This window comes from Cricetulus griseus, chromosome 5 (assembly GCF_003668045.3).
Source record: "Cricetulus griseus strain 17A/GY chromosome 5, alternate assembly CriGri-PICRH-1.0, whole genome shotgun sequence".
NCBI lineage: Eukaryota > Metazoa > Chordata > Mammalia > Rodentia > Cricetidae > Cricetulus > Cricetulus griseus.
In genome coordinates, this window is record NC_048598.1 from 128454608 (window position 1) to 128469242 (window position 14635).

At 38.2% G+C, this 14635-nt stretch overlaps 1 protein-coding gene across 1 annotated transcript in view; it reads left to right on the forward strand.

The window, feature by feature from the left end:
• Positions 1-14635, forward strand: part of Kcnh5 (potassium voltage-gated channel subfamily H member 5) — a 292983-nt gene that overhangs the window by 167159 nt on the left and 111189 nt on the right. The window contains exon 8 of the mRNA XM_027418254.2: positions 12587-12786. Coding sequence (XP_027274055.1) covers positions 12587-12786 — 200 coding nt within the window. The remainder of the gene's footprint in view (positions 1-12586; positions 12787-14635) is intronic.

Consider the following 14635-nt stretch of genomic DNA (forward strand, 5'->3'; position numbering starts at 1 on the left):
GCCAATAATGGCTCCCTCTATTAAAGTGTCTTTTTCCTTGCTCTCCTTCTCTGTTACTCCCCTAACTCAACCTTCTTGATCCCTCATGTTCTCCTCATCTTTCTTCTTTCGCCTTCCCCCCTCCAAATTTACTCATGAGATCTTGTCCCTTTCTGCTTGTCAGAGGGTCCATGTATGCCACTCTTAGGGGCCTCCTTGTTTCCTAGCTTCTCTGGGGTTGGGGATTGTAGTCTGGTTATCTTTTGCTCTATGTCTAATATCCACTTATGAGTGAGTACATACCATATTTTTCTTTCTGAGTCTGGTTTACTTTACACAGGATGGTTTCTTCTAGTTCCATCCATTTGCTTGGGAATTTCAAGATTTCATTGTTATTTTTTTCTGCTGAGTAGTACTCCATTGTGTAAATGTACCACATTTTCTTTATCCATTCTTTGGTTGAGGGGCATCTAGGTTACTTCCAGGTTCTGGCTATTACACATAATGCTGCTAGGAACATAGTAGAACAGATGTCCTTGCAGTATGAATGTGCAACCTTTGAGTATATGCCTAAGAGTGGAATTGGTGGATCCGATTCCCATTTTCCTGAGTAACCGCCATACTGATTTCCAAAGTGGCTGTAAAAGTTTTCATTCCCACCAGCAAATCCTCTCCAGCATAAACTGTCAATGGTGTTTTTATTTTAGCCATTCTGACAGGAGTAAGATGGTATCTCAGAGTTGTTTTGATTTTCATTTCCCTGTTGGCTAAGGATGTTGAACACTTTCTTAAGTGTCTTTCAGCCATTTAAGATTCCTCTATTGAGAATTCTCTATTTAGATCCATACCCCATTTTTTAATTGGATTATTTGGTGGTTTGGTGACTAGGTTATTGACTTTTTATATTTTGGAGTTTAGCCCTCTGTCAGATGTGGAGTTGGTGAAGACCTTTCCCATTCTGTGGGCTACCATTTGTCTTGTTGACTGTGTCATTTGCCTTACAGAAGCTTCTCAGTTTCAGGAGGTCACATTTATTAATTGTCAGTCTCAGTATCTGTGCTACAGATGTTATGTTCAGGAAGTAGTCTCCTGTGCTAATGTGTTCAAGGGTACTTCCTGCTTTCTCTTCTAAGAGGGTCAGTGTAGCTGAATTTATGTTCAGTTCTTTGATCCATTTGCACTGAAGTTTTGTGTATGGGGATAAATACAGCTCTATCTGCAATCTTCTACATGTCAACATCCAGTTAAGCCATTACCATTTGTTGAAGATGCTTTCTTTTTTCTATTGCATAATTTTAGATTCTTTGTCAAAAATCAGGTATTCAAAGGGTTGTGAATTAATATCAGGGCTTTCTATTTGATTCCACTGGCCTACCTGTCTGTTTTTGTGCCAATACCAAGCTGTTTTCATTACTATAGCTCTCTAGTAGAGCTTGAAGTCAGGAATGGTGATGCCTCCAGAAATTTTTCTATTGTACAGGGTTTTTTTTTTTTTGGCTATCCTGGGTTTTTTTGTTTTTCCATATAAAGTTGAGTATTGTTCTTTCAAGGTCTGTGAAGAATTGTGAATTTTGATGGGGATTGCATTGAATCTGTAGATTGTTTTTGGTAAGATTGCCATTTTTACTATGTTGATCCTACCTATCCAAGAGCATGGGAAATCTTTCCATTTTCTGATACCTTCTTTAATTTTTTTCTTTAAAGACTCAAAATTCTCATTATACAGTTCTTTCCCTTGTTTGATTAGCATTACCCCAAGGTATTTTATGTTGTTTGTAACTATTTTAAAGGTTGATGTTTCTCTGATTTCTTTCTCAGCCTATTTATCATCTGTATATGATAGGGCTACTGTTTTTTCTTTTTTTTATTTAGAGAATGCTTTAATAGTTTTTTTTTTATCAAACCCACGGTAGATAAGATCTTACATATTTAATACAGTGTGTTACCCTTGTACAAATGGAAAAAAATTAAGTTCAACATTTCTAGACCAATATGGCTGTTAATTTCTGTACTATTCCAACTCAACACAGTAAAATGGGATACTTTTTTCCAAAGTTGACAGCACAGCTAAAGTTTCCAAAAAATCAAATTATATATATATATATATATATATATATATATACAAAATTTGAATATATATAAAGACCAATAATAGCAATATGTTATGCATTAGCAGCAACAACTTTTCCAGGTTCTGCAGTCATTTGAACAAAATTGTAGAGACATCCAGGATACTCCATTTAAAAACAACAACAACAACAACAAAAGTAAAAAACAAAATCCCAGAAAACAGCACAGTTCTGTTACTCTTGTGCTACCTGGCACCATTTTTTTTAAATTAGCTTCTCAATCATCATCTGGAAGGAAACCATTCTAAGCAACATCATTAAAAACAGCTCTGATAAAGCATGGTCACTACTATGTATCATAAAGCAGGTCCACATATGAGTGAGTACATATCATGTTTGTCTTTTTGTGATTGGGTTACCTAGCTCAGAATGGTTTCTTTGAGTTCCATCCATTTTCCTGCAAATTTCAAGATTCCATTGTTTTTTTTCATCTGAGTATTACTCCATTGTGTAATTGTGCCACATTTTCTCTATCCATTCTTCGGTTGAGGGGCATCTGGGCTGCTTCCAGTTTCTGGCTATTACAAATAATGCTGCTATGAACATGGTTGAACAGATGTCCTTGTTATATGAATGTACTTCTTTTGGGTATATGCCTAGGAGTGGAATTGCTAGATCTTGTTGTAGACTCATTCCGGGCTACTGTTTTTTTGAGTGTATCCTGTCACTTTGCTAAAGGTGTTTATCAGCTGTAGGAGTTCCCTGGTAGAGTTTTTCAGGTCACTTATGTAAGCTATCATATCATCTGCAAATAGTGAAAGCTTGACTTCTTTCTTTCCAGTTTGCATTCCCCTTGATCTCCTTTTGTTGTCTTCTTGCTTCAAGCTAGAACTTTAAGTACAATATTGAAGAGATATGGAAAGTGTGGCCAGTCTTGTTTTATTCATAATTTTAGAGAAATCACATTGAGTTTCTCCCCATTTAGTTTGATGCTGGCTGTTGGCTTGCTGTATATTGCCTTTATTATGTTTATGTATGTTCCTGTTATCCCTGATCTCTCCAGGACCTTTATCATGAAGGGGTGTTGAATTTTGTCAAAGGCTTTTTCAGCATCTAGTGAGATGATCATGTAGTTTTTCTTTTTCAGATTGTTTATATGCTGGATTGCATTGATGAATTTTAGTATGTTGGACCATCCCTGCATCCCTGGGATTAAGCCTACTTGATCGTGTGGATGATTTTTCTGATGCGTTCTTGGATTCAATTTGCCAGTATTTTATTGAGTATTTTCGCTAGGGAGATTGGTCTGTAGTTCTCTTTCTTAGTTGTGTTTTTGTGTGCTTTTGGTACCAAGGTAATTGTAGCCTCTTAAAAAGAGTTTGGCAATGACCCTTCTGATTCTATTGTGTGGAACAATTTGAGGAGTATTGGTATTAGATCTTCTTTGAATTTTTTGAATTTCCAGTAGACTTCTGCACTGAAACCATCTGGTCCTGGGCCTTTTTTTTTTTTTTTTTTTTTTTTTTTTTTTTTTTTTTTTTTTTTTTTGGTTGGGAGACTTTTGATGACTGCTTCTATTTCATTAGAGGTTATAGATCTATTCTATTCAAATTGCTTATTTGTTCTTGATTTAATTTTGGTAAGTTATACCTACCCAGAAAATTGTCCATTTTCTTTCGATTTTCGAATTTTGTAGAGTACAGGTTTTCAAAGTATTACCTGAAGATTCTCTGAATTTCTTCAGTGTCTGTTGTTATGTCCCCCTTTTAATTTCTGATTTTGTTAATTTGTGTATTCTCTCTGCCTTTTGGTTAGTTTGGATAAATGTTTGTCTCTGTTGTAAAATTTCTGGAAAAACCAACTCTTTGTTTCATTGATTTTTTTGTATTGCTTTCTTTGTTTCTACTTCATTGATTTCAGCCCTCAATTTGATTATTTCCCGGGATCTACTCCCAGGTGAGTTTGCTTCTTTTTGATGTAGAGCTTTTTGGTATGCTGTTCTCCAGTTTCCTCATGTGGGCAGTTAGTGCTATGAACTTTCCTCTTATCACTGCTTTCAGTGTGTTCCATAAGTTTGAGTATGTTGTGCCTTCATTTTCATTGAATTCTAGGAAGTCTTTAATTTCTTTCTTTATTTCTTCCTTGACCCAGGAGTGATACAATTGAGCATTGTTCAATTTCCATGAGTTTGTAGGTTTTCTGCAATTTGTGTTGTTGAATTCTAACTTTAAACCATGGTGATCAGATAAGATACAGAGGGTTATTCCAATATTTTGTATCTGTTGAGGTTTACTTTGTTGCTGAGTGTGTGATCAGTTTTAGAGAAGGTTCCATGTGGTGCTGAGAAGAAGGTATATTCTGTTGTATTTGGATGGAATGTTCAATAGATGTCTGTTAAACCCAAATGAGTCATAACTTCTGTTAGTTTCTTTATTTCTTTGTTAAGTTTCTGTCTGGTAGTTCTGTCTAGTGGTGAGATTGGGGTTTTGAAGTCTACCATTATAAGTATGTAGGTTTTTATATGTGATTTGAGTTTTAGTAATGTTTCTTTTACAAATGATGGTGCCTTTGTATTTGGGGCATAGATGTTCAGAATTGAGACTTCATCTTGATGTTTTTTTCCTGTGACAAATATGAAACGACCTTCCTCCCTTTATTAATTTTAGTTTGAAGTCTAATTTGTTAGATATTAGGATAGCTACACCAGCTTGTTTCTTAGGTCCATTTGATTGGAAAATCTTTTCCCAACCCTTTACTCTGAGGTAGCATCTGTCTTTGAAGTTGAGGTGTGTTTCTTGTATGCAGCAGAGGATGAATTCTGTATTCCTATCTTTCTGTTAGCCTGTGTCTTTTTATAGACAAATTAAGACCATTGATTTTTTGTTCTTGTTAGTTTTAGAATTGTTATTGTTGTTAGTATTGTGTGTATATTTCCCTTTTTGGCTTTTGGTAATGTGGAATTATCTATTGCCTATGTTTTTCTGAGCTAACTTCCTTGGATTGGAGTTTTCCTTCCAGAACTTTCTGTATGGCTGGATATGAGGATATGTATTGTTTACATCTGGTTTGTTATGGAATATCTTGTTTTTTCTACCATCTATAGTGATTGAAAACTTCTCTCGGTATAGTTGTCTGGGCTGGGTTCTGTGGTCTCTTAGTGTTTGTGGAACATCCATCCAGGACCTTCTGGATTTCTGTGTTTCCCTTGAGAAGTCAGGTGTAATTCTGATATGTCTGCCTTTATATGTTACTTGACCTTTTCCTTTGTAGATCTTAATATTCTTTCATTATTCTGTATGTTTGGTGTTTTGATTATTATGTGGTGAGGGGACATTTTTGGTCCAGTCAATTTGGTGTTCTGTAAGCTTCTTGTACTTTTGTTGGCATGTCCTTCTTTCAGTTGGGAAAGTTTTCTTCTATAATTTTGTTGAATATGTTTTTTAAGTCTTTGATCTGGGCTTCTTCACCTTCTTCTATACCTATTATTCTTAGGTTTGGTCTTTTCACAGCATCCTATATTTCCTGAATATTTTGTATTAAGGATTTGTAGGACTTTACATTTTTTTGACCAATGTATCTATTTCCTCTAGTGTTTCTTCAACACCTGAGATTCTCTCTTCCATCTGATGTATTTTGTTGGTTATGCTTGCATCTGTAGTTCCTGATCATTTACCCAGCTTTTCTATTTCTAACACTCCCTGTTTGTGTTTTCTTTATTGCCTCTATTTCAGTTTTCAAGTCTTGAACTGTTTGAATTGTTTCCATCACCTGTTTATTTTTTCTTGGTTTCCTTGCTTTCTTTAAGATATTTGTGGATTTCTTACATTTTTTTTGTCTTTTCCTCCATTTCTTCCATTTTTTGTTTGTCTTTTCTTATATTTCTTTAAGGGATTTTCTCATTTCCTCTTTAAGGGCCTCTATCATCTTCATAAAGTGTTTTTCTTTTTTATTAGTTCAAATTAGGAACAAGCTTGTTTCACATGCCAATCCCTTCTCCCTCTCCCTCCCCTCCCCCTCACCCCTCTTACCCCACCCTGACCTACCCCCCCCACTCCATCCACCCTCCACTCCCCAGGCAGGGTAGGGCCCTCAACAGGGGCTCCACAAAGTCCACCACATCATCCTGGGCTTGGGCCTAGGCCCTTCCCCATGTGTCCAGGGCAGTGCATCCCTTCACATGGGATGGGCTCTCAAAGTCCCTTCTTATACCAGGGAAAAATACTAATCCACTACCAGGGACCCCCTAGAGTGCAGAGGCCTCCTCATTGACATCCATGTTCAGGGGTCTGGATCAGTCCTGTACTGGCCTCCTAGACAGCATCTGGGGTCGATGTGTTCCCCCTTGTTCAGGCCAGCTGTTTCTGTGGGTTTCACCAGGCTGGTACCGACTCCTTCAATCTTCATTCTTCCCTCTCTGCAACTAAATTCCAGAGTTCAGTTCAGTGTATATCTGTGGATGTCTACCTCTGCTTCCATCAGCCACTGGATGAGGGCTCTAGGATGGCATAAAAAGTAGTCATCAAACTCATTTTAGGGGAAGGGTGTTTAGGTTATCCTCTTCACCATTGCCTGGATTGTCAGTTCGTGTCATCCTTGTAGGTCTCTGGAAATCTCCCTAGTGCCAGATCTCTCCTCCAACCTATAATGGCTCCCTCTAATATGATATCGCTCATCTTGCTCTTTTTTTACTTCATCTGTCTTGGGATGTTCAGGTCTTGCTGGTGTAGAACTCCTAGACTCTGGTGGTGTCATATTATGTTTTATATTGTTGAATGCATTATTATGTGTTGTCTTCCCATCTCTTCTTCCGGTGGGTGCAGGTGGGGCTTCTCCTGATGGGTGTGGGTCAAGGCTCTGATGATGGCAGATGCTAGATGGATTGGACTGCCCCCAGATCTTTGGGGGTTCAGAGGACTGGACATGGCTATATGCCCCTTCCAACAAGGGGAGAAGGGGGAGCGGGAGAAGGCCTCTTGCTTACCTCTCCTGACAGGTGTGGGGCCAAGGTTTCAGCGGAAGTAGCTGGTTGGTTTGGGCTGCTCCCAGGTCTCTGGGGATTCAGTAGAACTGCATGTTCTTTGGGGGAAATACAGAAGTGAGCATAGAAGAAAAGTCCCCACACACTAATAGAATTTGTCTCCTTAGAGTGGAAGATGAACAATTAACAGATGAAAACACAAATACAAGTGGAAGCAGAGATAATTGTGTTTTGTCAGGGATCTGAAGAATGCTAGAGGAAGAGAACATCTAGCTGGTGTAGAATGGAGCTTTAAGCAGAGACCTGAGTGAAATGAAGAGATTACTGTAGAAATGAAAGATGCTTGGTGAATTAGAAAGGCTGAAGTACATGGTCATTTGTGGCGAGCGGCCAACAGTTGTTTATTGCTTGGCATCTGTTCAGTCCCTTCACATATGTTTCTCAGGGAATGTAATTTATTTATATTTCATATAATTATTAGAGAATATCTTGCCTCTGCTGTTTTCTGTTGGTTCATAGTTTTTCTCATTTCTTTCTCCCTGTCTCTTAGACTTCTCTACAGTGCTTGGGTGATTTTTTTTTACTAACAGTCTGTTTTGATTCCTTGATTATTATTATTGGTATATTTGTTACAGGTTTTTCCATTGTGGTTACAGTGGAACTTAAGAAAAACATTATTGGATTAAAGTAAGGCATTTTGAAATGTGAGTGCATTAAACACTGATCATAAAATGGGCCAAGTAACAAGAGGATAAGGGGGAGAAGGAAGAAAAACACTATATGTAAATTCATCCATCCCTATATTGTGAGTCTTGATGTCCTGTTATACATCTTCCTATATTGCCTATTTCAACAAACTAAATGTAGTTATTAATTTTGATTCTTCTCCTTTTTGTTTGTATGCTAGACATGTATGGCCTATGCACCATGTTTACCACGTGTTGAGGCATCCTGAATTTATATAGTTCCTCTTAATTATTTTAAACATCCAGTACTTCCTTGCTGTTTAGCAGCTTTTCTATCTATTTAAAGAACTTGATGATTTTTTTTATTTTTACTTATTTATTTTTTTGGTGAGGGCATGTTAGGTGTTGATAATATTCCAACTTCTGTTTGTCTGAGGATATCTTTATATCTGAACCACAGCCTCACTGGGTATGGTATTGTTGGTTGATAGTTTCTTTCCCTTTAGATTTGACGGTCTCATCCTATTACTCTAGTCTGGCCTATAGGGTTTATGCTGAGCACAGGTAATTGGAACATGTGTATGTATGTATGTATGTATGTATGTATGTATGTATGTGTGTATGTGTATATGTATGTGTGTATGTGTTTGTTCATGTGGGTGTACTTGTGTGTATTTGACTTATGTCTATACATGTGTATGCATGTGTGTGTGCTACTCTCCTGTTTTCTCAATAACCTTCTCTTTGAATTTAACCTCTGAGAGTTATGTTATGATTTGGGATATATTTCATTGAATTGAACCAATCATGATGAGCCTTGGAACCAGTTATGATTGACCTCATGATCTTGTATTTTAGTTTCTTTTCAGTTTAGGGCCAGGCAGTTTTCTGTTATTATCTCTTTGAGTGCGCTGCTTCTCTCTGTATCAATCTGCAGACCCCAAGTGTCTACTCTTCTAATGGGATCCCAAAGTTGCTGTGAACTTTCCTTGCTCTTCATTCTTTCTTCTTTACTCTCCTTTGATAGTCCTTTGACAGCCTGCTAATTATTTATTCTATTAAAACTATTGATCCATTTATAGTATGTGCACTTTCAGTTCAAGGTCTACTGATGTTAGTGTTTAAGCCCCTACAGTCCTCTTAGGTTTCTCTGATAAAATACTGAGGTTTTTTTCTCTATGTTTCTTTGAAGTTTGTTCAGTTTCCTTAAAGGCTTTTAAAATTTCCCTGGCTGTGTATATATTGATTACTTTATGGTCAATTATTAGCACTTCATTTTGTCCATTATTGCTAGTTGATGATGCAGCTTCATGTTTGCCTGTCCCAGGAATTCTAAGCTTTGTGGCTACAGCTACTTCATCAGTGCATGAGAACTTAAGTTCAGGTCTGCCACAAGTCCACGCTGGAGCACTGCCACTGTTTCAATATTATGAGGTGCTTGAGGTCCCTGTTTCTTATAAATCCCTGGTTAGCATGTTGGCCAGCTGTTTCTGTAGCTCCCTCTAGGGTTGAGATGAGTCCACATACCTCAGGTACAGTTACTGATGTGTGCTTTGGAGCCCCAGGATTATTCTGTCTCTTCCTGGACCTCATGGTGGAGAACTATTCATAAGCTCCCATGAGCCATCAATACTTCCATACTATTGCATCCGAAGTCCAAACTCTTCTGAGCTCAGGTCAATGCAGTCTAGAGTCACAGCCCATGCTACTGCAGTATGCTGGTGGTGTATTATACCTTGCAACTCCTGAAGCTACCCAGAGGTAATGTCTAGAATACAAATGTGTTCCATGGGGGCATCGGGTCTCTGTCTGGCAGCAGGATAGGTACAGAAGTCCTGCCTGTGGGGTGTTGGCCTTGGTGTAGAAACTTGAGATCTGATAGGCACTGTGTTGGGTTTTACCAATTATGTAGAATTCCCCTGCAGTCTTGTGCTTTTCCCCCCTCTGCCCTTTTCAATAGTCATAACATTCCTCCATACTGTGCTCAGTTGGGATAGTTCATTGCCATGCTAGCATGACACCAGATAGGGCTGCAGCCCGATTTTCTGAAGGAAGTACTAGGTTTTACAGTGGCACACTTAGTATTAGGTTAAAAATCTAATTCCTAACTTAATTGTTTCCTCCCCTGATTGGAAGAAGTATTTCAGTGTACAGCCTGAAGTTAGGGGGATAGCCTGGGAGCATTGTTTCTGCATTTTTCCATGCTTCCTTTCTTGCTATGCTAAAACCCATTACAATGGTCTCTCTCTTGCTTTCCTCTGCTCTTGAAAAAGTGTGAAAAGCTGTTCAACTTCATGCTTCTGTGGGAGACATCATTCGCTGTCACTTTGCTCTGCTTCTGTGCGGGAAGGCAGCAACAAGATGTTTGGCAAATGCAGACTATTGCAAGCATATTAGGGAGTCAGTCTAATTAAACCTAAGTAATAGGTAGTCCTACGATACTGACTGACAATTTATAAAATCTTGGAACTATTACAGAACACAATTAATGCACTGTATTATCAGTGTGTAATTATTCACTATTTAAAGGATTCACTCTGCTTGTTTCTTTTCTGAAAACATATACTTGCATATTTTTGAATGTTATTATCTATTAATTTGCTCATATTGTTGCTGTTTATGCTAAGAGCAACAGTGATGTAATGGAAATGTCATGTCTATGATTACTTTCATTTGGGGGGGATGATTTTAAATAAGATTATTCAAAGTTTTAAAGACCCAGTTTAGAAATGCAAACACTATTTTTCTACCAAACTTTAATTAAATACTACCTATTTAAAACAATTGTCCTGCTCTGGTATATAAATCTCTGAATGACAACAGAAGACGTAAAAGCTATAGAAATGTTTATAAAATAATAGTTTTTGTTGTGGAATTACAATGTGTTACATTCAGAAGAGAACACCTGCTTTCAGAGAACAGTAAATAATTTTTCCCCAAGTATAGACAGGATCCTAAGTTGCTTTAACTGAATTTTTCATTTTTTTGTACCCAACAGGATTTGGCTGGTGAAGCTGCAAAGGGAAATAGCTCATGTTTTCTCTCAAGGAGTGATTTTTTTTTTTCCAAATGCTTGGAAGATGGCAGGTCTTGATCTCTGCTGATCACACATAGTTGTGAATTCCTGCGGTTGCTACATGGTTTTTAACTAAAGTCAGAGTACTGTGCCATCCCCCTCTCCCAAGTGCTTCCTGATAATAAAAGAAACAAAGTGACAGGGAGGAGGTGGTGTAGGATAAGACGGAGGGTCTATTACAGTTGGGGTTTGAACTAAATGATTTTCACCAAGTTTCCTCACAGCAGGTCTTTCTTAGCAGACTGAGTGGATCCAAAGAGAAGGGAGCTTGTACACTCTAGGTTCAGACCTAGGCAGCCCTCATTTCCATGCAGAAAAATCACAATGGTCACAAACTGTCTTTGGTCTTAAAATGATGGGCTCAAAACATTTCTACTTATTTTTCTACTGACACGAGCTTAATGACTCCAAGCAATCTGACAGTTTTATTTCAACTTTTAGTGTCATCCCTGCTTTACACCAAGTTCTAAAAGCAGAGCACTTTAATCTGTCTCCGCCTCTGTATTTCTGATGTTCTGTTAAACATATTTATAACCAAAGAAGTATTCCAAAAGCTGGAAGGAGTAAACTGTGAGAGGGGCATGCCTTTCTAAGTGAGATCATTAATCCCTGGAAAATTCTGACTTGATTAGGCTTCCTTTGGGAGGGTGGGGCTGTAACATGAATAATAAAAACTCAGTGAGAGATATTGGGGTTTAAGCTGATGATCAGAAAAACAAAGCATCCAGGCCACTAGCTCTTACCTCTACCTCAGACTGAAATGGGTGATCCTGTCTCCACAAATCCCCAGAGTGCAATGCAGACTGTAGTCCCTCCCCTAAGTCTCAGATTGCAATCCCTTGAGTTCCTGTCTCCTCCTGCCTTATAGTCATCTCTCCGCCCAGCCATATCACTCCTGTCTCCAACTCCCTAGTGCAGGGATTAAAGGCATGTGATCCCAAGTGATGAGATCACCTTTGTGTGAGCTGTTTCTCTTTTAGATGGGATCAATTTCATGTAGCTCAGTGTGGCCTTGAACTACCAGAGACCTGTCTGCTTTTGTCTCCTGAGTCCTGGGATTAAAGGTGTGTTCCACTACTACCTGGTCTTTATGACTAGCTAGCATGGCTGCTGGGATTCAGGGTTTGTTTCACCACTGCTGGCTCTATGGCTGTGGATAGCTTTGCATTTTGATCTCCAGTGCCTTTATTAAATCATACATAATATATTGCCACATAGAGCTGGAGAAAAAAAGTCCAGAAATGCTGAGGGCTGGCAAGATGACTCAGTGGGTAATATTTTTGAATGTTATTCTCTATTAATTTTTTATTTACTACATATTGCTACAAAAGTCTTGTGACCTGAGTTCCATCCCCAGAGCCAATAGAAAGGTAAAAAGACAGAAGTGATGGCACAAAATTGTTCTCTGACATCTATACACATAGCTTCATGCATGCTCACACACATGGCCCCCCATCCCTCAGAGGCACACACACAATTATAATAATAAGCAAATAAAATATTAGAAAATTTAACAAATGTATAACTTTGTGTCAGCTGGCTCTTTATGAAACACACACAGCCTCTTCATGGAACTTCATGTTGTCTGGCATGGTCATGTTCACCAAGTTCTCAACTTTTGTTGTGAAGACCTTTCTAGAAATCTTCTCAGGTGCCAAGCAGTCCAGTCAGGGGCTTCATATGTGTTAATGGAAATTAATCAAGATATTTTCTGTCACATTGTTTACTGATTTAGTCAATTTAATTTTTTGTCCAGTTGAGATATCTGTTTTATGTTTTATCATTTCTTTTATTTCAGCTCTTCTTTATGCAACTATTTTTGGAAATGTCACCACAATTTTCCAGCAAATGTATGCCAACACCAACCGTTACCACGAGATGCTGAATAATGTTCGAGATTTCCTGAAATTATATCAGGTCCCAAAAGGCCTTAGTGAACGAGTCATGGACTATATTGTCTCGACATGGTCAATGTCAAAAGGCATCGACACGGAGAAGGTATAGTTGGCTGTCATTATTTTTACTGTTGGTAATCTTCTGCTTAGCAGGATATTTTGATGCATGTACATTCCCCACTCCCATTTCCCTTGTGTGACTGCTTTATAGATGTTACTACAGCTTCTGTAAGTGACATTTCAACCAATCATATTTATTGAGTGTTTAGAAGGTATGGAGCACCCAACCATAAACAATCAATTAGTACCAGTTATAATATTCAATTGAGAAAATTCAGTTTCTGAAAACAGCTCATTACTCCATTTCCTTATGACACTCTCATCACCACTTAGTAATGTTCTGTTAAACCCTCAGATCATTCTCCCATGAGATCTTATTCTTAGTTTTTCTTTGACTTGGTACCCATTTAAAAATTATAGGAGGCTGGAGAGAAGGCTCAGCAGTTGAGAGAGCTTGCTGCTCTTGCTGAGGACTGGAATTATGTTACTAGCACCTATGTTTGGCAGCTCACAGCCACCTGTAACTCCTGCTGCAGGGATCAGATGCCCTCTTCTGGCCTCTGTGGGTACCTGCACACACATGTGTACACACACGAGCATGAGCATGCACACACACACACCCACACACACAGAGACATTTAAACAGTATATTTTTAAAAAGGAAAAAAACAACATGAAACTTCCCTGTTATAAGTGAAAAAATTTATATTATCTTCTGCCATACCTTCCTATTAAATGTTTCTTTATCAAATGCATTATAAAGTAACTTATAATTCTTAATCTTCCCTTGATCTTTCGTACATGTAGTAGAGACTTATCCCCTTTCCAGTCATCCACATGTCTCATTTCATGTCTTTTTAAGGGAACTTCTTCTTTTTAAACTTTCTCACTTATTTTATCCTTGGGCAAAGAAGGACCAATAAGAGCAAATTAAAGTCTCCTCACTTTGCTATATAATCTGATTCACATAAAATGTAAGTGATGGGAACTAGAGCTGGCATACAGTAAGTGAAAGCCAATCCTGAGTTATTTTACTTTAGCACCAGTGAAGACTGTTCTTTGTAGAGCACTTACATTTAACACCTGACAGTAAAATTGTGAAATACCTTCCTTGCCATTTCTAGATGGTATATGATTTTAACCTGTTCACCCTTGCAGACACGTGTGTGTGTGTGTGTGTGTATGTGAAAGAGAGAGAGAGAGAGAGAGAGAGAGAGAGAGAGAGAGAGAGAGAGAGAGAACTACTCTAAGTATCTTGATACAACGGGGAAAGTACAAATGATCAAATGAAATTTCAAACAGTAGCAAGAAAGTTTCAAGCCAGCACAGATACTGTGGGAGCCAGATTTGAGGGGAAGTGTGAAAAATGATTGTGACATGTAAGGGAATGTGTGTGTGTGTGTGTGTGTGTGTGTGTGTGTGTGTGTGTGTGTATGAAACATGCCATGACTATTGATTCCTTTCAGCCTGTTAGGGAAATCCCCACTCAGATCAGATGCATGTTAGCTAGGCAATTGTATATGTGATGAGAAGAAGACACATGCCAAATTCTGTGCCTGTAGAGGGGGTGTAGGGATTTCAGTAATTACATCCTCAGTGAGACTGAGTTTATAAACACTTCTTAGACTACATGCCATATGCTACCCAAACAAGAAGAAAACAAAAATTTGCATCCACTTCCCTAATTTAAGTAAAGAATGTGAGAACAGAGTAGAAGACTCCCAGGCCTGCTGGGCATTTAGTAAGCTCACAAATAGTGTATATAACATTAAAATACAATAGTAATGTTTTAAGATGTTGGCAAGAAGTAGCTGGAGAGATGGCTCAGAGGTTAAGTGCACTACTGATCTTGCAGAGGACTCCAGTTTAGTTCCCAGCTCCATAATTTCAAA